The sequence below is a fragment of the Callospermophilus lateralis genome, chromosome 2, assembly GCF_048772815.1.
Source record: "Callospermophilus lateralis isolate mCalLat2 chromosome 2, mCalLat2.hap1, whole genome shotgun sequence".
NCBI lineage: Eukaryota > Metazoa > Chordata > Mammalia > Rodentia > Sciuridae > Callospermophilus > Callospermophilus lateralis.
Genome location: NC_135306.1, coordinates 167,178,924 through 167,204,695, shown reverse-complemented (window position 1 = coordinate 167,204,695; position 25,772 = coordinate 167,178,924). Strand labels below are relative to the sequence as shown.

Below are 25,772 nucleotides of genomic sequence, written 5' to 3'. Positions count from 1 at the left end.
CCTTCAACATGCATCCACCAGGAATAGAAATGTTTAATTTTTTCCATTTTGATTTTGCTTTTATACTGATAAAAAAAATTATGACCACATGGAATCTTCAGTAAACCTATATAAAACTTTTATTGTAGACAGGTTATAAAAGGTGAGCTGATAATATAGATGCCATCTTTGAAACACTGCACAGAAAAAAGATAATTGGCCATGAATTCTGAATGAGCTCTGGGCTAGATCTCTAATATAATCAGAAATTTTAATGGACTTACTGAGGGCTTGATTAGAATTGCAAATGTTACAGACCTTTGCCGCAGTCTGGCTGGGCACAATTCAGGAGCCACTTGTCAAAAGAAACTAACTTTATTTTTAGAACCACACTCGCCAAACAAAACGGCTCCTCAGGAAAAACCCTCAGAGCCCAACTGCCACCACAGGCTTCCCACAAGCCACTCTCCCCACCACCAGCCTCTCCACCTCCCACAATCCTCCTGCTCTTGAGGCAGATTGGCTGGGTCGCGTGGGCGGAGCCAAAAAAGTCCCCCAATGAGCAGCTTCGTGGCCTGAAAGGGCAGGGAAACAGCCCAATGAGCATCACCACAGAGGAGCCAATCAGCTAGATGTTGCTGGGGCGCTGTGAGCCAATCATCATCTGGCAGTCTGAAAGTTTGCTGGGGCCCCTTAGGCTGTGGCTCTCAACAGACCTTGTAGCTAAAATAGGAAAATCAAGATTGTTGTCCAATTAACGGGCTGCTAATCATTCTGTTATACTTTTCTTTTATATTATAAGGGAAAAACTCACAATGCACATTCAGAGGAAAGCCATTCGATCTGAGTATTATATTCTGTTGAAGGAATTAAGAATATTTAACTTAATGAAAAGACTGAAGGGAAAATGTTTTCAAATATTTGAGTGTTAGGAGTCTTCATATATTCATGTGATCTTCCAGAATGTAATTAAGACCATTATTCAAAAGTTACATAGAAATGATGTTTCATGTTCAATAGAGAAAGGTGAGCATGTCAGGAATATTACTAAATGATATTTACAGATAGGTTAGGTGTTTGAAGGAAAATACCTCTAAGCAAAGTTCTTTCTGACTTTGATATGAATGCTTGAGTGACACAAACTACCCCTAGATTAAGAAGAAATATTTTTTAAATGCTTTTTAAAGAGTGTTTAAAAATTAAACACTTATTTTAAATGCTATTTAAAATATTTTAATGTTTTAAAATATTTTAAATGCTATTTAAAGAGTGTTTTCATATTGATTATTTGTAAAGGTTACTGATAAGTCCCAAGCAAAAATAAAATACTAGCATTTCCTTATAGATGAGGAGATCAGAACAGAAGTTTCTCTTGTAAAAGATTTGTTGCTTATGTTACTATTGGATTTTTGCCCTTAGAAATACTGTAGTTGTTTTCTGCTGCTGTGAAGGTGACCTTCAGATAATCAGACCGAACCTGGAGTATTTGATCATTTGCTTTAAATCCAGTGTCATTAATGGCATTTTCATAAAATGTTACTTGAATAAATACCTTTAGCTCTAAAACTGTAAATTCATTAGATATTTTGATATTTCAATTTAAGTTTTGGAATAGAGTTTTTTAGAAATAATAATATTAACATGTGATGGGTTTTCCCCCCCTTTAGTGGTTACCCAGGCTGTCCTTACCCACCTGGTGGTCCTTACCCTGCCACAACAAGTGCCCAGTACCCTTCTCAGCCTCCTGTGACCACAGTTGGTAAGTACTTTTTAATACTTCTCCACATAAGAAAGTCAAGGTCTCCTACTACAATAAGTGCATTTCTTTTTTACCTGTAAAATTTTATAGTACTCTTCATTTCTTAGAGGAAAAAACTTGTGGTCAGTGTCCTGTTATCTAAAAATTGAAGTAAGTGATTAATCATTATATAAATGAATCTTTACCAAACATAAAAAAATAGATCTAATTAATTCTCATCATATTTTTCTATTTGCCATGTTTTCATTGGTGAAACTTTTGCGTGTTGAACTACTAGCAGGTTACCTAGGTTTTTCTGGCCTGATTATATATAAAAGATGCACATTTTTAGGACAAATAAAAACCATGAGTAGTTAATATAAGTGGGTCAACTAAGAATAGTAGTTTTTGGTTTTGTTTTGGGTTTTGTTTTTGTTTTTGTTTTTTGGGGTTTTTTTTTAGTTTTGTTTTGTTTGTGTGTGTGAGAGTTACATATTAGAGTTGCCTGAAATGTTTTCTTCAACTGAGAAAAATAAAGCAATAAGAGAACTTCTACATACTGCCATACCTATGTGTGCCTACCTGTCCCACCACATATGCCTTCTCTCCCATGCCCCACAGCTTAGTCCTTGGTACTCTCTATCCTCAGTCTCCTGATTTCCGCAAGTCTCATAGCATTAAATTCCATTTCTGTACTTGCATTTCCCAGGTTTATGTTTCTAGCTTTCATTTTGAATTCCAGATTTTTCTATCCAACTGCCTTCTCAGTATCTCCACTTGGGTGCTTAGTGGACATCTCAAGTGCAATATAGGGAAACTGAATTCTCAAGTATTTTTATACGCTTTCCCATCTCCAATGATGTCTATCCTGTATTCTAACTTAGAGTCATCCTCGATTCCTCATCTAGAAATCTGTTGTTTTCAAAATGTTCTAGAGTCTCATATGCAATACTGATTTGTCACCATTATCTCTCTTTTGAATTACTTCAAAAGCCTCTTACAAGATTTCTCTGCTTCGATAATTGGTCCCCTATACTGCTGTGTTTTTAATATAGCATACAGAGTGATCCTATTAAAAGGTGAATGAATTATGTCACTCTTCTACTCAAAACCTTCTCTGTTTCACTCAGAGCTCAATCCAAGGTTCTGAGGCCTTGAAGGCCCTATGTGATCTTATTCCATTACTTCTGTTACCTCACCTCCTCCCGTTATTCTCCTATTGTAGGATTTGTTTAATGCCTATTTCCTTTGCATGATCAGCCAGACCCTATCCTCACCAATCTGCTACCACCACTACCACCTTCCAGTCTCTCAACACTGCTAAAATATTTTTCTGAGTACCCAAATATAAAGGATCCTATGAAATTTGCTTTTCTGTTATATATTCTGATAACTTGTAGCCATCCTGAGATCTGATGTATATGCCCCTCCTTCTCCAAACATGGTTTATTTCCACTATTTTTGTCATTGATACACTCTAGTTATTGGGTTCTTCTGTGGTTTTGCTATATTAAAATGTGTTCATCCTTACTCTTTTTATAATATAATAATTTGAATAAAAAACCTAAATGAATGATTGTTCATCAGTCCCTAATAAGCAAAGCACACTAAATCTTGGTAAGCTCTCTGATTTAGTTCACACATAATAAATAATTCAGGATTTGTGTGCCAGCTGTGGTGATGCATGACTATAATCCCAGTGACTTGGGAGGCTAAAGCAGGAGGATTACAAATTTAAGCCCAGCCTTACTCAGCAACTTAGCAAGACCCTATCTCAAACTTAATAAAAATAAAAACAGGAATTGTAAAATTTGTCACCCTATTTCTCAATGGTAGTATGATTCTTTTGATCTGTAGAGATGCTGAACTTATAAAGATCTTTTGTATGCTCTCATTTCAGTGTTATAGTTTAGATGATTTCCATATATCCGAAATGGGCTTACGTGGAAAAGAGTATATTTAAAGTGAGACCTCATGTATGATTTTTAGAACAGACAACCACATCAACTAATATCACATTTTTTAAAAAGAATGCTATTTTAGGCTAGAAGCAAATTATCATTTTATGGATATTCTGTAATGTAAATCTTTTTTTACACTTTGTTACTTACCTACTTGTTTTTTTTTTTTTTTTCAATCTGTTGAATGCTGCTGAACCTCAAAATTGTAATAAAGGAAAGCAGAAACAAGAGTATCATTTGAATATTAATATTCACAAATAGTATTTTCTAAGTATATCAGTGGTCAGGATTTGTGCAATTATTCTGTCACTGAGGCCATGAAAAAGCATGAGTATTAATTTACATGAGATTAATTTTCCTTATTCTCTTTGAAACTTGGCACTTTTGCTCTATAGGTTTTGATTTAATGATATAAAATTCCTGATTGAAGATACCAGTAATTACATTACATCTTTTGATGCAGCTCTGTGTTAGTTCAGCTATCTTCAGAAATTAGGGAAGGAAAAGGACTGTCTAAAAATGAAATAGGGTGAGGAAGTGTAGCTCAATGGTAGAGCATTTGCCTAGCATTTGTAAAACCTAGGTTTGATCAGCAGCACCACAAAAAATTTAAAAAGAAAATAAAGAAATGTGAAGTTAATAGAGATTGTATTCATGGCATCCTCTTATGAGAGCATGATAAAGAAGAATGAAGATGGATGCAGAACTTGAGACTTAAAACAACTCTGTCTCCTTTCAGCTTGGTTTTGAATAACATTTAAAAGAAAATGAGAATTTGTTTTGTTGTCCCATTTTATAGGTTTTTTTGTTTGCCAGATAGCTTCCTGACCAACTAACTTAAAACCATTTCTTCATGAAGATGGAGCTCACCAAGAGCATTGACTAAGCAGTAAAAGTAGCTGTTGAATAATAAAAACACCTTGTAGTTAGAGAGATGGCTCATAGGTAAAGTGCTTGCTTAGCATGCATGAGACCGTGTGTTTGATTCCCAACTCCACAAAAAGAAAAGGAAAAATCTATTATAAATATTGTCTATGCAAGTGTAGTGACATTTTAATAAATCTATATATATTACGTAGAGGAGAAAGGGAAGCTGTGATCTGTAAATTAAATTCTTCCCAGAAGTCATTGTAAGACCAGGTATGCTTTTTGAAATCTGTCTTTGCAAATTATTATCTGAAATCTTTTCCACTAGAAAATCATTGGGAAAAGAAGTGGAATGTGTACAATTTTCCTTAATTCTTGTCCTTTGTAGGCATTATTTACCAACAAAGACATCAGAAGAAAGGTAAACTTTTCTGGATATCTGAGGATAAAACTTAAATTTTTCTCTCTTTTTTTTTTTTTTCCCTTATGGTACTGGGGATTAAACCTAGGGCCACTTTACCCCTGAGCTACATCTCAAGCCCCTTATGTATTTACTTTTTAATATACTTAATTTAGTTTGTAAATTGGTGTGTTATAGTTGTATATAATATTGAGACTTCTTGTTACATATTAATACATGTACACGATATGACAGTATAATTCAGCCTATATCATTCCCCAAAATTTCCCCTTTCCCTTCCCTCTTCCCTGCTCCTGGTCTGTTTTCTCTGCTTCTACTGATCTCTTTGATTTTCATGAGGCTCCCCACACACTGCCCCAGCCTTTCTTTTCTTTTTCATCTCTAGCTTCCACATACAACCATGAGTTTAACTTATATCACTTAATACTCAAGTTCCATCCATTTTCCTGAAAATGACATAATTTCATTTTTTTATGGCTCTGTTTTGTATGTATATCACATTTGCTTTATCCATTCATCCATTGATGGATACCTAGGCTGGTTCCCTAGTTTGCCCAACACTTTTTTATTTTTTTGAAACAGGGTCTCACTTTGTTGTCCAGGCTGTCTTTGAACTTGTGATCCTCCTGCCTTAGCCTCCTGAGTCACTGGGATTACAGGTTGTGCCATTGTGCCCAGCTAAAACTTAAAAATATTTAGACTTCAAATTTTAAATTGCTATTTCTCTAGACTAATAGACTAATATGTTTGTTTTTTTAAGTCTTTTTTAAAATTCTTTTTATATATACATGACAATAGAGTGTATTTTCACATATTCCACATATGTGGAGTATAACTTATTCTATTTAAGATCCCATTCTGTGGTGTATATGGTGTGAAGTTTTACAGGTGGTGTATTTACATATGAACATAGGAAAGTTATATCCAATTCATTCTGTCTTTGCTAGTCCCATTCTTCCTCTCTTCCCTTGGTTCCCTTTGTCTAATCCAATGAGCTTTTATTCTACCCCTTATTTTGTGTTAGCATCCACATATCAGAGAGAACATTGGCCTTTGGTTTTTTGAGATTGGCTTATTTCACTTAGTATGATAGTCTCCAGTTCCATCCATTTACTGGCAAGTGCCATAATTTTATTTTTCTTTATGGCTGAATAATATTCCACTGTGTATATATACCACATTTTCTTATTCATCTGTTGACGGGCACTAGGTTGGGGATTTCATAGCTCATCTATTGTGAATTGAGCTGCTATAAACATTATGTGGCTGCATCACTGTAGTATGCTGATTTTAAGTCCTTTGGTTATATACCAAGGAGTGGGATAGCTGGGTCAAATGATGGTTCGTTCCATTCCAAGTTTTCTTAGGAACCTTAATACTGATTTCCAGAGTAGTTGCACCAATTTCCAGTTCCACCATCAATGTTTAAGTGAACCTTTTTCCCCACATCCTCACCAACATTGTTACTTTTATTCTTTATAGTTGCGGTTCAGACTGGAGTGAGATGGAATCTCAGTGCAGTTTTAATTTGCATTTCTGTAATTGCTAGAGGTATTGAACAATTTTTTAGTACATTTGTTGACCATTGGTATTTCTTTTTCTGTGTAATACTTTTTTTTTAAAATATATATATATATATATATATATTTTTTTTTTTTTTTTTTTTTTTAAAGAGAGAGAGAGAGAGAGAGAGAATTTTTTTAATATTTATTTTCTAGTTATCGGCGGACACAACATCTTTGTTTGTATGTGGTGCTGAGGATCGAACCCGGGCCACACGCATGCTGGACAAGCGCGCTACCGCTTGAGCCACATCCCCAGCCCCTCTGTGTAATACTTATTGAGTTTCTTTCCTTAGGCTGGCCTTGAACTCACGAGCCTTCTGCCTCAGCCTCCCAAGTTACTAGGAGTGTGTCACCATGTCCAGCCATATGTGTTTTAAGAGTGATACATTTTTATTAGAAGTGGGCCCATAACCAGGTTAGCATTGCCAAAACTAGAGAATTTGAACTCTGATTTAAGAAATTTAAAACTACTAGTCCACTACCAGGTTGTTTAGGAAACAACATTAATATTTATTTATATTCTCTCAGTAGAAGATGCCAGAAGAAAACAGAAGCAGTTATGGATATGTGGTCATTTGTATGTTTTCAAAGCTAAAAAATGGGCACTCTAGAAGCTTTGGTCCCCAGCTGGCCATTCCTACAGAGGATGCCAAACTCCACTGGATAGGGAAAAGTGGCATAAAGAAGGGTCAATTAACTTCTACCTTGATTCATACATAGCACTGCCTGCTAGATCCTGATGTGCTAGTTGTATACCTGGGTAGAAATGAACTGGAAGTGGTGAACATACTGGATATTATAAACCATATTAAGAAAGATTTAAAGTTTATCAAGCAAATATTGAAGACTCTTCCTCTTTCCCAGCTGCTCGGGAGGCTGAGACAGGAGGATTGTGAGTTCTAAACCAGCCTAAGTAACTCAGTGAGGCCCTGTCTCTAAATAAAATATTAAAAAGGGATGAGGATGTGGTTCAGTGGTTAAGCACTCCTGGGTCCACAAAAAAGTGGAAAAGAATATTACTCTAGCATGGTCCAATATGGTACCCAGAAAAAAAGTATAGTGCCACTTAGTGAAACCTCCACATGATATGAATATACATATGAAGAAAAGTCATTGGGCTAACTGACTCCTTTATGATGTTCATCAGATGATATAATATCAGCCATGATTCCCTTGTGCCATAATCTTCAGTTTTATTTCATCTCAGAGTCCTGTTATCAGAGTGTGTTACAGATGTGTTCAGTCTTGATTTACTTAATGTTTTGGAAACTCTGAGATAACTAGGGGAATTGGTGTTGGAGTTAGAAGGGAAAATCAGGGGCTTCTGGTCTATAACTTGACCCTGAATAAGAAGGATGTATTATTTTGACACTATAAATGTTTGGATACTTTGAATTTGCTGTTTGGATTCTAGTGCTTAAAAGGAATAATGCAGCTAATTCATATTTTGAGAGACAGTATTTTAAATCCATGAAGGGATACATGTGCCTCTGGGATGTGTAACATTAATTTTTTGTTGTTCCAGTGTAATTCCATTTCCAAATGAAAGACTGCTTATGTATATGTGGTAAAGTTTGTAATTTATTTTAAAAGATGTTGTCAAAGCCAGGCAAGGGGGCACAGACCAGAGACTCAGGAGGCTGAGGCAGGAGGATGGCATGTTTTAGGCCAGCCTAGACAATTCAGTGATACTGTTTTACAATAAAAAACTAAAAATGACTGGGGATATAGCTCAGTGGTAAAGCATCATTGGTTTAATCCTCACTATAAAGTTAAAAATTTTTTAAAAGATGCTTTTAAAAAGGAGGCTTATAGGGCTGGGATTGTGGCTCAGCGGTAGAGCGCTCGCCTACCACGCTCTACCAGCGGTAGAGTGCTCGCCTAGCACGTTTGAGGACTTGGGTTCGATCCTCAGCACCACATAAAAATAAACAAAATAAAACTATTAAAAAAAATTACTCCTTAAAACATTTTTTTTTAAAAAAGGAGGCTTATATTTTTATAAACCATTCTTGTGGCATTTTCAATACAAAGAACTACATAAATCTTTAATTTGGAAACTCTTTTTCCTTGACACATATGCTATCTTTTAATAATTTCTGTTTGACACTGGAAAAGGTTTGTCTTATCACTGGTCCCATATCCCACTTGGATGTTTTTGTTCTTCTGATAAATTTATTTACCTTGCAAGGGCTTATTTCAGGATGTTTTTGGTGAAGTTGTTAACTGATAATAGTTATAACCAATGTAAGCTTTGGCCATCATAGTATTAGACAGTCATGTTTGATTTCTAATCATCCCTGAATCCACTTTCCTGTCTTCTTCCCCTGTGATTTGAGAGCATATGTTTTAACTTACATTCATGTTTCATAATGCTTAGGAAGTAAGCTTAAAGTTTTTTTAAGCTCTCAAATACTATTAGCATGAAGCCAAAAAGATTTTAGACATGTCACTCAGAGAAGCAAGCATGAGTTTATTAGAAGGGATAGGGAAAAAAAGGGGTAAACTTTGAAGGGAGTAAGTGGGTCCTCTGAGAGGACCCACACCCTTCCTGCCCTCTAGTTTTATTGTAATCCCAGGGAAGTTTCCAGAGAATCTTGCCCAGGTCCACCTCTTGACTTTTTTACTGACAGCCAGATAACATCAGACTTTCCAAGTTCCCACCACACATAGTAAAGGTCCAGGACAACTCTTTGTCACTTTAGCCCATGCTGACCTATTCAAACTGGAATTTATTCTTATAGATTTTGTGGTTATTCTTATCTCCCTGAGTTCTGTAATCTGGTCTATGTGCAGTTCACACAAGTCCCCTCTTTCAAGATAACTTGTGTTCTTATTGGCATTTTGGACCTGCATTTCTCCTATAGATAACAGGTTATTTGTGGAGGAATGCAGGGCTATGGTAAATTGCTTTTTAAAAGCGAGCATAGGATGTGGTGATGCATGCATACCTGTAATCCGGGGAGGCTGAGGCAGGAGGATTACAAGTTCAAGGCCCTAAGTATCTTTGTACAATTAAAAAGCTTTGGGGATAGTAAAATGTCTCAAAAAGCTTTGGGGATGGTAAAATGCCCCTGGGCTCAATACTAATAGCAAAAAAAAAAAAAAAAAGATAAAGCATGTGGGGGTCAGCACAGTGGGCTCAGCTTATAGAATTATTCATGTTTCCACTGCTCTTGTCTGTCTTTACCTATTGCTTGGGAGTCAGGTTGGCAAGAAACAAGGCTTATTGAAAGTCAACCTTGAGGAAGAGAGTAAAGACTTTTTTGTCTCAAATTTTCATCTTGAGTTGGGGGCCCTCTTTTTATAAAAGAAGACAAAGTGAGACACAAAATAGGAAATATGCATATGCAGATTTAGTTCACCAGAGAACAGGTCAGTCTTAATTCCCTTGTTATCTGTCCTCAGCATAAAAGTTTTTATTATCAAGTTCAGGAAGTACAGGATGCAGAAAAACAAGTCATCAGGAAGTTACCTTTAAATTTAGAGGGTATCTGTTTCCGAGTACACTTTTAAAGATGCTAGACTAAATTACTCATTAGTAATTGGTCTTATCTTTTGGATAGTGTTGGTTTCCTAATACTAGAAAAGTTACATCATTTCCTGAAGATGAGTTGGTAACTGTATGCTACCTGGCATGTAAATGGTGCAGCATTTTGTTGAGAATTGTTTCTCAGAGTAGGCTATTACCTTTTCAGTTGTTCATCTGGAATTGTAGAAGAGCACTTCTGAAATCTGACTCTGCTTGGGTAAAAGGTCAGTATGTGGGTACTTGAGGTATGGAAGTTTGCCACAGATTTTTTTTTGATCTTAGTAAAGATGCAGAATATCAGAATTTCTTTTAAGATATTTAGAGAAAAACTTATTTGAAAAGTGTCCAAGAAGTAGATGAGAATCTTCCACCAAATCTTTCTTCTTATTTGTTTATGTGAACAAACTTAAAAGTGGTAAGCAGCTCATAACATTTTGAGGATTTTGTTGTTGCTGTTTGTGTGTTTTACTTTTTAAAACTCTGGATGTTTCTTTTTTATTTCAGATTTGATTTGTAGTTCTTACCTTTTTAGAAGGTGGTTGGATTTGAAGTAAGTTTAGATATACGTTGTATTAAGGTCTGTGTATGAACAGGGGGTTAAGACTAGGTCTAATCTTGGCAGGTCTAGCCTCCTCAGATGAACTATGACTTTTATGGGCAAAGCAGTTTGCTACCTCAGCTTCATTCCTATTTTGAGTATTAATGGCTTTGGCTGAATGAGTCTTGGTTCTGTATGGTTGCATTTGCCTCAGTCTTTTTCATTAGAAACAATGTAAATCCTAGGATTTAAATGTGAGTTTTCAAAAATAGGGATTTGAGGGGCTGGGGCTGGAGCTCAGCCATAGTGCACTTCCTAGCATATGTGAGGCACTGGGTTCGATTCTCAGCACCACATATAAAAACAAATAAAAAAGATATAAAAAAAGAAAAATAGGGATTTGAAAATTTAGAATCAGTATATCTTTAATTCAGATATGGTAACTTTAGTTTGTTGGTGTTTGTGAAAAAATCAAAATAGATTATAAGAAGACCCACAAGCCTTTATTAGTTCAAATAACTTCTACACAGATAAATGGAATTTAACTATTACATGTGATTGGCTACAATTTGAATGCCTAACCATGTGTTCATATCATTTGGGTACTTAATTTCTGGGAGAAGGATTTTCTCATCTCACAAGACCCATAATAAAATTTCACATAGGTTATAATAAGACAAATGATTTTTAGACAAATGATTTTTAGAAACAAGTATAATTTTCTATTCTAATGCCTCCTTGTCAAAGTGGGGGACTTAATGAGATATCAGATTCACTTTTCTTTTTATATGCCACTCTTTGGGCGCGGAAATCTGAACTAAACTCTTTTAGAAATTATTCTTTTTTGCTTTCTTTTAAGGACTTCAGTAATTTAGTACAGTGTGAGAAATTGGAGGTTTTGATTTGGACTAAATTCCATCCAAATGACTAAGTAGCTAAGTAAGTCATTGAGTCTGTGAAAGGTTCTCAAGAAATACAGCTAACTCTCTGATATATTATATTATGAATGTTTAGCAATTGCAGAAATAACGTGTTATCTTTTTATACATCATCATTTGAAGTAGACTGCCTTATTCTACACATGGCCATGAATGGTGAGTTCTTGATTAGGTAAGAGAATACTCTCGGGTAAGGACCTGTAAAGTTTGGAAGTCCACAAGGCCACCCTTACTCTGACACCAGTTGCCAGTTCGAGAGTTCTCAAGACCACGCTGAGATTCTATAATTCTCTAGAAGGACAAATTCACTGAAAACTATTATACTAAGACTACAGCAAAATGATGCAGATTAAAATCAGCTAAGGAAAGAGATGTATGGGGTAATCAAGAAAGTTCCAAGTTGAAGGCTTCTGGTTGTCCTCTTCGAATGGTGTCATAGACACTGCTGACTTTCCCTAATCGCAACGTATAACAATATATACAGAATATTTTCAACCAAGGAATCCCACCTGAGCTTTGATATTCAGAGTTTTTATTGGGGCTTAGTCATGAAGACATGGTTGGTTCACTCCTGGTGGAACTGATCTTTAGTTTCCAGGCCCTCCAGAAGTTGAACTGTTACTACAGCAAAGCCTGAACCCCCCACCATTGTTTAGACAATTTTGTGTGGCCCAAGGCCCCCAGGTAAATAAACAAAGACATTCATACCAGGGAGGGTATTCCAAGGGCTTAGAGCTCTCCTCCAGGAGCCAAGGGTAAAAGCCAGTCCTCTCCCTTTTGGGGTAAGACTAATTACTTACTACACAGAACCAGACCATAAAATATCTTGTTTTTGTTTGAACTTTTTAAAAATACCCTAAAGTACCTCCCACCATTAAGATCTGTCAAAAACTTCTTGCTGTTAGTATAATTTGAAGATGAGAAGGCAACATAAGAGTACTGGAAAAAGAGGGTACCCTGTCACGCACAAGGCCTTGGGTTTTTTCCCTTGCACCCTAAATGAAAGACAGGTCCATGTTTACCTAAGTATGGGCTGGGCCATCACGAATGTTACAAAGCAGGAATTATGGCACACTCCTATTCTTTGAGGGATGGTTTTATAATAGAGAATAGGTTGGAAACTTAACTTTGGTTTGTATAGCAAAAGCAAAGATTGTCACAGAAAAGATTTAATGCATGTTGCATTTTTCTAATGTTTTGAATTTATTTGGAGAACCCAAACTTATAAATAAATTTTCAAAACTCTGGCAAAAATGGCAAACCAAAGCAAGTCAAAGAGAGAGAATCATGCTAGTATTACCTGCTAAACCATTTGTATGTCCCCTTGGAGACAGGAATAGTATCTTTTATTTGACTCATGAAGAGGCTTACCACTGAATTGCAGTGACTGTTGAGGCATATTTATTTGAGTAAGTTGAAACAGTGATAGTGTTGAAATCTATAATGTTAAGTATTTTATTTACTTTTCAATACCCCTTCCAACTATAGCCCTTCAAAGCAATAGAGCTTCAGAAGTTATTTTCTGATTTTCAGAGAGAAGAAATATTGATTAGCTCTTCTTCATTTGGTTTTATAACACCTTGCCATTTTAGCATTGTTATATTGATTAACAATTTTAATTACCTTCTACATTACAGCACAAATAAGAGAAAGGAAGGTTCCTGTAAAGCACATCCTAAGGACTTCTAGTTCCTGGGGCCTTGAGATTGCTTTTATCCAGGTCTCCTCGAAGATAAGTAATTCTGTTGGTTTCAGGAAACCCTTCAGCAGTTTGCCACTCATGTTTAGGCTGCATGTAAGGAATATGTGGTCCCTCCTTATCAACTTTTAAACTGTTTGTAGTAAGAACTGTTAAGAAAGTAGGTTCCAGTTGTTGTGCTGGTGCTTTGAGAATTAATTATGGGTTAATGGAAGAAAGATCATGGGTAGCAGTTAGTCTTAACCATAACTTCGTAGTAGAGATGGAATCTGATATTCAAGAGCATTAAACTCTATCAGTTCAGAATGGCTTAGAGTTTATTGAAGGGAGAGGTAGTGCTTGTTAAGGAAAAGAGCAGGATCATTTTGCTGGTATTTAAAGCACACAGGTCATTTGCAAGGCCTTCAAAAAGTTTGCCTTTCATAGACTGTGGGTAGCATAATTTAAATATAGCAGGAGTAGAACATAAGTTTAAAAATGAGATTGGGGTAATGGTGACAAGGCCAGAAAATAGACATTAATAATAGCAACAAAAAAAATGCTCACCATCTCTAGCAGTTAGAGAAATGCAAATCAAAACCACCCTAAGATACCATCTCACTCCAGTAAGATTGGCAGCCATTAGGAAGTCAAACAGCAACAAGTGCTGGCGAGGATGTAGGGAAAAGGGTACTCTTGTACATTGCTGGTGGGACTGCAAATTGGTGCGGCCAATTTGGAAAGCAGTATGGAGATTTCTTGGAAAGCTCGGAATGGAACCACCATTTGATCCAGCTATTCCACTACTCGGTCTATTCCCTAAAGACCTAAAAAGAGCACACTATAGGGACACTGCTACATCCATGTTCATAGCAGCACAATTCACAATAGCAAGACTGTGGAACCAACCTAGATGCCCTTCAATAGACGAATGGATAAAAAAAAATGTGGCATTTATACACAATGGAGTATTACTCTGCATTAAGAAATGACAAAATCATAGAATTTGGAGGGAAATGGATGGCATTAGAGCAGATTATGCTAAGTGAAGCTAGCCAATCCCTTAAAAACAAATGCCAAATGTCTTCTTTGATATAAGGAGAGTAACTAAGAACAGAGTAGGGAGGAAGAGCATGAGAAGAAGATTAACATTAAACAGGGATGAGAGGTGGGAGGGAAAGGGAGAGAGAAGGGAAATTGCATGTAAATGGAAGGAGACCCTCAGGGGTATACAAAATTACATACAAGAGGAAGTGAGGGGAAAGGAGGAAAAATATAAGGGGGAGAAATGAATTACAGTAGAGGGGGTAGAGAGAGAAGAGGGGAGGGGAGTGGGGAGGGGGGATAGTAGAGGATAGGAAAGGCAGCAGAATACAACAGACACCAGAATGGCAATATGTAAATCAATGGTTGTGCAACTGATGTGATTCTGCAATCTGTATATGGGGTAAAAATGGGAGCTCATATCCCACTTGAATCAAAGTGTGAAATATGATATATCAAGAACTATGTAATGTTTTGAACAACCTACAATAAAAATTAATTAAAAAAATAAATAAATAAATAAAAATAAAAGAGAAAAAAAAATAATAGCAACAAAATATCTGGTTGTAGTTCCTCCCTTCGCTGGTTTTCACTTTTTCTTTTTCATTTCATCTTCATGGAATGTTTGTTGAGAATATTCTGAAGTTCAGACTTTCTTGTTGCAAATTCTTTTATTTTTTGATTATCATGGAAGGTTTTTATTTCATCTTCAAATCTGAAGCTTATTTTTGCTGGATTCTTGGTTGCCATCCATTTTCTTTCAGAGCTTGGTATATGTTATTCCAGGACCTCCAAGCTTTGAGAGTCTGGGTTGAGAAATCAGCTGTGATCCAATTTGGTTTTACCTCTATATGTAATCTCATATTTTTCTCTCTCAGCATTTAAATTTTTATTCTTGTTCTGTATGCTGGGCATTTTCATTATAATGTGCCTTGATTTGTGTATGTTGTAATTTTGCACATTTGGGGTCCTGTAAACCTCTTATATTTGATTTTTCTATTTCATTATTTAGACTTGGGAAATTTTCTGATATTATTTCATTCAAAAGATTGTGCATTTCTTTGGTTTGTATCTCCACACCTTCATCTATCCCGATAATTTGGTCCTTTCATGTTATCCCATAATTCTTGCAAGTTCTGTTCATGGTTTCTTAACATCTTCTCTCCATGGTCAACTCTATTTTCAAGATTATACATTTGTCTTCATTGCCTGAGGTTCCATCTTCCAAGTGGTCTACTCTGTTGGTGATGCTTTTATTTTATTTTTAATTTGGTTTATTGTTTCCTTCATTTTAAGAATTTCTGTTTGGTTTTTCCCCACAATCTCTAACTCTATTGAACTGATCTTTTGCTACCTATATTTGCTCTTTTACATCATCTTTTACTTTTAGTTTAACTATGTTCATTCTAAATTCCTTCTCCGACATTTCTTCCACTGTGGTATCAATGGATTCTATTGAAGTATCTTGGTTTGCTTGGAGAGATTTGTTTCCTTATTTTTTCATGTTCTTTGAGTGTCTACCCATCTAACAGTATGGATCTGAGGCAGTAGAATTTTCTACCCTGTGGACTTGAGAGTGTCTCTGAAGGTTTCTAGTACCTCACTGTTTAGGGGAAGTCAAATAAAAACAAGAACCAATCAAACAATTTACAGCATTAAATCAAATAGCTCCTATTATGACATCTATAATGTTAATTAACACAATAAACAAAAATTATATAATTAGTTATGCCTATAATAAAAACAGCAAGTTTGTGGGCTGGGGTTGTAGCTTAGTTGTAGAATGCATGTGTGAGGTACTGGGTTCAATTCTCAGCACTGCATATAAATAAATAAAATAAAAGTTAATTGATAACTACAAAAATATTTTTTTTAAAAAAACCAAGTTTGCAAAAGGGTTTACATTTTCAGTTGGTAGACAGGGAGAGAACAGAAGTGATAAAGGATGTGATGATTATGAGGGAGGAGGAGAGAAGACAGAAGTAAGAGATTAAAGGAAGAATGAAAGAAGAATAGAGATTGGCTGTCGGCATCATTTCTAACCCCATGCCCCCTTCCACACTCCCCTTCCCTACCCCACTATGAATCAGCCTCCTTATATCAGAGAAAACATTAGGCATTTGTTTTTTGGGGGATTGGCTAATTTCACTTAGCATTGTCTTCTCTAACTCCATCCATTTACCATGATTTTATTCTCTTTTGTTGCTGAGTAATATTCCATTGTGTATATATGCCACATTTTTTTATCCATTCATCTATTGAAGGGCGGTGGAATGTGATGGACATTATTATCCAAAGTACATGTATGAAGACATGAATTGATGTAAATATACTTGTATACAACCAGAGATATGAAAATTGTACTCTGTATTGTTCTCTCTCTCTCTCTCTCTCTCTCTCTCTCTCTCTCTCTCTTTAAAAAAAAAATTAATTAAAAAAGAGATTGGCTGTTAACAGAAGAAAAAAGAGGATAAAGGGAAACAGGAGAAAAATGTAAAGCAAAAATTTAAATAAATTAAAAATTAAAACAAAAGAATTCAAAACAAAAATAAAATATACTAATCAAACATTCTAGTTCACAAAAAAAAACTTATCCATGTAAAATAACTGACTTCAAAAATGCTAGAGATAAGGGGAGAGAGAAAAAACAGAAAATTGTATAAATGTCCATGTACCATTAAGGTTACTATTAAAGAGTGAAAAAGAATTTAACTTTTCATCAAGATTTTTTTTTTTTAAAGAATTCTTCCTGTTGGAGTTCAAAATATTCTCAGCATCTCTTCTTAGCAGTTTAGGTGGGGTCTTCTGGAGTATGATATCCCATCCTCTGGATTGCTGGAGTGAGAGAGGTAATCCCATAGGCATAGTTCCTGGGGGCAGGGTTTAGGTTTAGGTGGGCTCAGGGCTCTTCACTGAAGGCTAATTGGTCTGAATTGGGCCCTCCAGGGCCCAGTACTTGCTGGTCTATGCTGGAGTACTTTACCCCATAGTTCCCCTGGATTCCACTCATCTGGTGGGGAAGCCAATTATTAGTCCTCTGTGTCACCTGCAGGCCCCACGCTTTCTGGTCTTGGGTTCAGTCTCCAAACAATTTCTCCTGCCCCCACCTTCTCAGTTCACAGCCAGAGGCATCTCTCCGAGCCCATCCTTCAAGCAGTCGGATTGGAAAGGGAGGGATAGAGCTGGATGGTTTCCTGAGATCCATTATCCCCTGTATAAAATCTCCATGTTTGATTTTTTTCTGGTCACTTAAGCACACTCTATGTTGTGAAGTGTGTGTTTATTGGGCCTGTATTTCAGGGTAAACTGGAGTTTGCCAGGAGTCAGCTTCTTCTGCTGCCGGCCTGGCCCTGCCCCTGCCCCTGCCCTATGCGGAAGCTGTAAAGACAGCAGCTTCTTTACCCACACAGAGATGTCATGCAGCGTGTGTTTCAGGTTTGTGGGGCAATGTCCTTGGTCTCTAAACACTTCATACCTAAACATACCTCAGGCCTCCCAAAAATGCAGGCCTTTAATTCCCTTATCCCTCTATTGTGCTCATGGAGGAACCTCTCTGGCTGGAGCTTCTGGCCTGTCTTATGGCAGCATCTATGCCACTGGAGATTTTTTTCTTATTTTATTATATCAATGTCTTGTGTTTCTGATCTGCTTTGAATGTCCAGTTTTAGGTTCCAGTAAAGTACCCTCCCCCTTTTTTGATCACCCACCTTGGGAGAAGCTGCCTCTCTTCTTTGTTTCTTGGTTTCATGCCACGGAGCGTCCAGGAATGAGATCACCTCTCTGCAGTGTTCTTAACCTTTTTCTCATTTATTCTCCTAGCCAGTCAGCCCTTTTAGACATTTTTTCCCCTAACCATTTTCCTCACAGAAATATTATATGTGTATCTTTGAATAAAAAAAGCAATATATCATTTTCTAAATTCATTTTTTACCCTTGTTGGGCATGTATGGGGGTGATCTCGAGAATGTACATGGATCAAAGACTAAACTTGAACTCAGGTTAAAACTAGAGAGAACAGGCTTCATACCCATGTTTTGTGGTTGGTAAGAGGTGAATAAATGGACATTTCCTTGTCTGAGTGGATTGTAACTACAGAATACAAACAAGTAGAAAATGTAGTCATTGTACTTTGACTAAATAGAATTAGGAAGAGGGAAAGATGCAAACTTTAAGGCATTTTGTCCTTAAAAGGGATCTGGAGAAATAAGTTTTCTTGCTAAGAAAGGAAGGTGTTTTAGTTAGCTTTTATGTCACTGTGACCATTGTGACCAGCCATCTCTTCCTGACTATAGTTACCACCCAGTTAATCCGTACCAGTAAATGAACCCACTGATTTGGTTTTACTCTCAATTTAGTCATTTCACTTCTGAACATTCTTGCATTTTCTCACATACGACATGAGCTTTTGGGAGATACCACATATCCAAATCTAACAGAAAATTCTTTTGAACAGTGAGGAGCTAGGCACATAATTAAAGGAGTTAGGATTCTTGTGCCAAAGCAGAGAAGAAGAAAAACAGTGGAATACTCCTATTGATAGTTGTTGTCTTCTCTGATGATATCCTCCTGCAGATTGTTGCCTTTGTGGAAGATGGTAAAAGAGGATTTAGGGATTTATCGTTTTAGGGAGGGATCAGAAGGGTTGAGGATTTTGGTTAGATTTAATGGCAGGTGAGCCTTTGAAGTCCTGGGCAATTGGGTGGCTATAAATGAGGCCCCATTGCGGGGCAGCTTATCTCCAGGGATATATGAGATGGACAAGGAGTCCAGGCTGAGGAGAGATGCTTACTGGGAGTAGGAGTAGTACAAATACATCAGAGATGCCAGAAGTGAGTGAGTGAAGATATGAATGGATGAGTTCAGGAAAGTTGCCATAGTCTTCCTGGTACCTTCATTGTATGTATTGGAGGGAATGGATAAAGGGGTGGTAGAAGAAACTGTATTGTCGGAGAAAAATGAGGAAATGAGCTTGGAAGTAATGGTAATAGCTGATAAATTGATACAAACGCTTTGGAAGTGAGGTATTAAGAGAAGCCAGGGTATGGAAAACAACCTTGATTTTCACAGGGGAAGTTTAGTCCTCTAGCTTTGCAGCTCTGAATTTCAAAGCACAGTTTGTCCGAAAGAGTTAATACTTTTGTTTCTAAAAATATGGAATAATAAGCTAAAATGATTTTGTAAAATGAGAAGTGAATTCTGAAACATATATACTATATGGATTTGTATGTTAATAATCAACCGTTTGCCTCTATGAACCCTACAGGATGGATAGTTTGGGCTCCCCTCAGCAGGAGGTTTCTTGATGGAAAGGAGGAGACCCTTGTAGGGAGAAACAGTGAACACTGGGAGGCAGTGTGATGTTGGGACTTTTTCACTGTACCAGGATCACTAGGACACTCCTCAGGTCATGGAGGACACTGAACTTATTTTTACCTGCTAGATAAAGAAAATCCAACTCACAGAGACCCTCTTTCTTCTGGGTTGGAAACAAAAGAAAGGAAAAGAAAGGAAAAAAAAAATAACTCTACACTTCCCTTCAAAATCTGTGATGCTGGAGAACTCCAGAGTCTCCCAATGTAACCTGGGTAAGGATCAGCTTCTATGAGAAGACAGTTTGATCAAATGGCCCATTCAAAGCATGTGTGGAACTGGGGACTATGGCACATTCCTATAATCCCAGCAACTGGGGAGGCCAAGGCAAGAGGATCACAAGTTCAGAGCCAGTCTCAAGGCCCTAAGGAACTTCGCAAGACCCTGTCTCAAAAAATAAAAAAGGGGGAATGGGAGGGCTAGAGATGTGGCTCAGTGGTTAAGCACCCCTGAGGTTCAATCTCTGATTTAAAAAAAAAAAAAAAAAGTTGCAGAGTATTTTGGACAGCATACTTTCTTTGGAGACAGTGTGCCTTGGCACCAGGAAAGGGCCTGTAATGAATGAGGACATGGGTGGTGAAAGTTGGGCACATTTTTGCAAACATACTGAAGAGGTCTGTTTCCCTGGTTAGTGTAACTCTGTCAAGTTGATAAAAATTTTCAACTCAAGGTAGAAGTGATACTTTGTTAGTCTGTAATCATCCCTTATTCCTTATTGGCAGTTAAGGTTAAATATATTTCTTATGTCCCTATATGGTATTCTATAGTCAGATATAATTGAAAAAAAACACTCATTTATGTTTGCTGATTTAGAACCATAACTGAAGAACGTTAATATTAATAAAGAGTACCCATAGTTTTTTTTAAAGGAAAGGCTTTTCTGGAGAAAATTCTGAAAGATAAGTTCTTTGATCTGAAATGTGGATATCATTCTCTTTTGCTCACCTGTTCTACCATCTTCTCTTAATAGGGAGTAAAGGAGCAAAAATCCTGTAGAAGCTGAGGAGCCTTACTAACCTGTTCATCAGTTTAGGGAAACTCTGCCCATTTTAGTCATTGAGTGGCCTCTCCTGGCTGGCTATCTTCTTTCAGCTTAGCAGTAAAACCAGAGAATCTGCCCATTTTAGTCATTGAGTGGCCTCTCCTGGCTGGCTGTCTTCTTTCAGCTTAGCAGTAAAACCAGAGAATGGGCTTGACTCAAATTAAGAAGTATTTTTCTTTGGTATAAATTTATGGTCTCATTTGTTGGAGATTTAGGAATAATTGTAATATTTAGAGTTATAGTCTCTGCCTAATTGAGATTGAGTAAATATGGATTAAAAGAGTAATTTCTTATACCGAAAATTTCTGAATCAGCTCGCATTTTTTGTTGTTTATTATGGAATTGTAGCAAACATTTTCTTTTATTTCCTCCTATTTTGAACGTGTCTGCTCATATTTTGACCTGTTCTCTGAAGGTTCCTGTGAGAGGAATAGAGAGAGCTTGGGAAATAAGCAAATGTATTTTTGTCTTTGTCTCCTGCAGGTCCCAGCAGAGATGGCACAATCAGCGAGGACACCATTCGAGCCTCTCTTATCTCAGCAGTCAGTGATAAACTGAGGTGGCGAATGAAAGAGGAAATGGATCGCGCTCAGGCTGAGCTCAATGCCTTGAAACGAACAGAGGAAGACCTGAAAAAAGGTCACCAGAAACTGGAAGAGATGGTCACCCGTTTAGATCAAGAAGTAGTAAGTAATTCATCCAAGACTTTTGAGATTTGGGAATTGAAGTTTAGTCATGGCGAAATGTTCTGTGTATACCATAGGTATGCATGGATTAAAGAGTTTAGAAAATTATAGGTGTCTAGGACTAGAGTTGTGGCTCAGAGCACTTGCCTGGCATGTGGAAGGCCCTGGGTTCAATCCTCAGCACCACATTCAAATTAAAAAAAAAAGTCCATTTACAACTAAAAAATATTTTTATATATATATGTGCATGTGTGTGTGTGTGTGTGTGTATAATTTTAGAAATTTGACTATAGCTTCTTTATAGCATTATTTAAAATAGAGCCCATGTTTGTTCTTTGGGATGTGAATGATATTTAGAGCATTTTGCTTGCACCTTTGCCCAAAGGTGCCACCCAAAGAAAGGACTGCTTGAATATGTGATGTTGCCATACAGTTAGAGTTCGAAGCCACAATAAAGATCCACAGACCGTGAGTTATAGATTTAAGGGACAGTTCTGTTTCCAAATGTTGTTTAAACCATTTTAGAGTTATCTTCAATGAATTCTTCTAACTTGAGAGAGTCCCATAAACATGGTGTGTTTCTTTGTGACAGATTGTTTTTCTTTAGAGTCGGCGTGTAAATCAGTCCTGTGTCTTTATTTAGTGAAAATGAAGTAAAGGCACTAGCATAACTTGAGAGCCAGTTTCACATGTCCACTTTTCATACCCATGAGGGAGAATTAATTTCAGTAAATGTGCACTTTTGATTTAAGAGAAAAGAATTATTGCTAGACATGGTTACACACACCTATAACTCCAGTGACTCAGGAGGCCTAGGTAAGGAGGATCACAAGTTCAAAGCTAGCATCAGAAACTTAGCAAGTCCCTAAGCAACTTAGCTAGACCCTATCTTAAAATAAAAAGGGCTGGGGATGTGGCTCAGTGGTTAAGCACCTCTAGATTCAATCCCCAGAGCCAAAAAAAAAAAGGTTAAAAATATTGAGATTCAAAGGCTTTGGAGGAAATGATTTGTACCTAGACATGGAGAATGGTTCTAGTATATGTATAAAGTGAACTCTGTAGTGGCCAGCCATTTTCAGAAGTTCAGGAAAGTGACAATAATATAATTTAGAGCCTACAACCACCACATACAGTATCCTCAAACTAAAGCCAAGTGTTCAGGACTCTGCGTTATTACTCTGTGGCAGATGCCCACTTGTTTAGAGGAAGAACCTCTTTTATGTAAAGTGACTTCCTCCTGGAATGCATCTTGTGGATGGCTTAGTTTTCTTTATCGCTTGTTAACTGATAAGTGCAACTCTTGTCACTGTTACTAAATGTGCTCAACTCAGGATATTTCCACCACTGCCCTATTTTCATTCAGCCTATTAGATCACCTTTTCCTCTACTTTTGACTAGTGTTATTATTTTATTAGTCCCTTTCTGTGAAGTTGTCTGACAAGCAAATAATTATGTACAAATTAGTATAAAGCTTTCATGCACGTACTGTTCTGTTTTCAGGCTGAAGTTAACAAAAACATAGAACTTTTGAAAAAGAAGGATGAAGAACTCAGTTCTGCTCTGGAGAAAATGGAAAATCAATCTGAAAATAATGATATTGATGAAGTTATCATTCCCACAGCCCCATTATATAAACAGATCCTAAATCTGTATGCAGAGGAAAATGCTATTGAAGACACTATCTTTTACCTGGGAGAAGCCTTGAGACGAGGAGTAATAGATCTGGATGTCTTCTTAAAGGTATGTTTTCCTCACTCTGTTTTCCAGGCTTTTAGATCTTGTGCTATAGGGACACTGACCTTGAAAACCACAAACCAAAAGGGTTTCTCTGTAGGGAAGATAATTTTTCCATACAAGAGCAAGCAGGTGAGATATATGACCATGATCAAGCAGTGTCTTCTTAGAGTGCTGAGGATCACTCCAGGTAAGGAGAAATTGGGCTAGGGTCTGCAGTTCCTACCACCTGGCAGAATCAAGATGGCTGTAACTCTTCTATTATAACTATTGTGTCTGAGTGTATCAAGGGGACATAAATTTACATATGTTCTTTCAGGTTATACTATTTAAATTGAGATCACTGACTGCTCACTCCATCTTTTATCTGTTAATGTTGTATAATTTTAGATTGGTTTTCCCCTGATAAACAGCCCTCTCCAAGGAAGTGGGCTACTCTTTTGAATGAAAATTTTCCTAGGCTTAATGCTGTTATACAGATATGAAAATCTAGTAAGCTGGATTTGGTTACTGCTGTTTGGTGGGTCATGGAGAATATAGTTTTAAGAATAGCAGCAGCCATCCTTTCGATATTTGGTCCAGCTGCTGTTGGTGCCTCAGTGTACATGTGAGGCTAGTCAGGTCATTTAACTGATCTTACTGTGGGTGAGAGGCTAAACCATGTGCCTTAGATCTGATGCAAGCTTAGGTCTGAGGCAAACACATGAATTGGTATAAACCAGAGACCCAAGAGAGAACACTGTCTCCTGCTTTGATGGCGTAGCATAGGGAAAGATGCACCTGGTTAGGTAAGAGATGTATGCTACTTGGTAGGGATTAGACCACAGACAAAAACTAACCCCATGTTGCTTATCCTTGCCCATCCCCTTTTTATAGCCAAGGGAGAAGAATGGGTAACTTCCATTAGGATCATGCTACAAGTTTTCTTGGCAAAGTGAGACATCTTGGTTATATATCAGAAGTGTAACTCAGTGGTAGAATACTTGCCTGGCATCTGTGAGGTTCTGGGGTTGATCCCCATCACCACCACCCCCCCCCCCAAAAAAAAAAAGAATAGAAAAGGATAAAGCTCAAAATCCTGAGCCAGATCCTTGAATGTGGTGCTTTCCCTGTAAGCCTCAGAAGACTTTGCTCTAATGTAGTCTACTGGCTTCATTGTGGTGAAGTTTTAAAAGCCACAAGTAATGAGGTAGTGATTCCAAACACAGGTTGATATTGGTAATGTATTTAGGATTCTTAGATCCCATTTAGGTTATAGCTATCTGATACTTCATGCGTGAGCCTGGATCAAAGCCATTCTAAACTGTTGAAATTTTTCCCCCCTTCCAGCATGTACGTCTGCTGTCCCGTAAACAGTTCCAGTTGAGGGCACTAATGCAAAAAGCAAGAAAGACTGCTGGTCTTAGTGACCTCTACTGACTTCAGCTGGAATTTGACCTCTTCTTAAAGCATTCTTTTCTTCTCTTTTATCAGTAGGTACCCAGAATAAGTTATTCAGTTTATCATTCAAGTGTAAAATATTTTGAATCAATAATATATTTTCTGTTTTCTTTGGGTAAAGACTGGCTTTTATTAATGCACTTTCTATCCTCTGTAAACTTTTTGTGCTGAATGTTGGAACTGACTATGCTAAATAAAATTTGTTGCATAATTTTTCTCTTCTTTTTTGGACTTCTTTAGGAAAGATCTATGAACCTTCATAAGAAGCAATCTTCTCACTTAGCAACCAAAACATAATATTGATCAATAATATTGTTACAATTTAGTGTTATTTATTCTAGAGGATATAAAGAGAATTTTATTTAATATGGCATATATTTGAATTAAATATTGAAGGATTTGAAAACTGATCTTTTTGTGAGAGGTATGTGTAGCTTACCCTCCCACCAGTCCTTGCTAGATCTGTTTCCTTTCTATGGCCTGACTGAACCATAACTATTTCTGTCAGAGAGAAAGGAACAGAATGGCAGGTGCCAAGGTATACACCCAAGATCTATGTTAGCTAGACAAGATGGTCTGGACATAATAGGATCTGTGCGCCTTCCCCTTTAATTGTTTCATAAGCATGATTGGATTTTCACACCATGTGTAAGATGTGCCCCCTTCAAATCTTCTTATAATGTCAGCACATTTCCTATATGAAGTGAAAAAATAAACTTTTTTTTTTTTTTTTTTTTTTTAAGAAAAAGGGAAAGATACAATGCACAAGCATCCTTGTCTTTGTTGGCATCCTTGTCTTTGTTGTCTTCATGGGAAGTGATGCTGTAACCAAATTTATGATGAAAAAATGAGTTACATACCATGTCCTGCAGAGCTCATCCAACTAGAACAAAATATTCCCCATCGAAATGAGAGTGGTAGAAGAAGAAAACATCCCAATGTGAAATGTTTTCCTTTAGAGATTTATACCCTGGGCTGGGGATGTGGCTCAAGTGGTAGTGCGCTCGCCTGGCATGCGTGCGGCCCAGGTTCGATCCTCAGTACCACGTACAAACAGAGATTTATACCCAGCCCAAGAGAAGAATAACCAATTGCAACATCAGAGGGGTTTATAGTTCAGATATTTTCTTAGAAAATTAAAATCTACTTATAAAAATTATCAGAATAAAAACTGCCAAGGTTAAACCAAGATTTTACTTAGGGTTAGGATTACCAAGATTTTACTTAGGGTTAGGATTG

At 37.0% G+C, this 25,772-nt stretch overlaps 1 protein-coding gene and 1 non-coding gene across 2 annotated transcripts in view; both read left to right on the top strand.

The window, feature by feature from the left end:
* Tsg101 (tumor susceptibility 101) overlaps window positions 1–24,744 on the top strand; it is a 52,356-nt gene extending 27,612 nt beyond the window's left edge. The window contains exons 7-10 of the mRNA XM_076844256.2: window positions 1,647–1,738; window positions 21,157–21,359; window positions 22,860–23,099; window positions 24,423–24,744. Of these exons, the coding sequence (XP_076700371.1) occupies window positions 1,647–1,738; window positions 21,157–21,359; window positions 22,860–23,099; window positions 24,423–24,512 (625 nt within the window). The 3' untranslated portion in view covers window positions 24,513–24,744. The remainder of the gene's footprint in view (window positions 1–1,646; window positions 1,739–21,156; window positions 21,360–22,859; window positions 23,100–24,422) is intronic.
* A 393-nt stretch (window positions 24,745–25,137) lies between these two features.
* Window positions 25,138–25,237, top strand: LOC143393304 (small nucleolar RNA U13). The gene has a single exon (XR_013090598.2). It is a non-coding gene; the product is annotated as a small nucleolar RNA U13 (small nucleolar RNA).
* The last annotated feature ends 535 nt before the right edge of the window (window positions 25,238–25,772 follow it).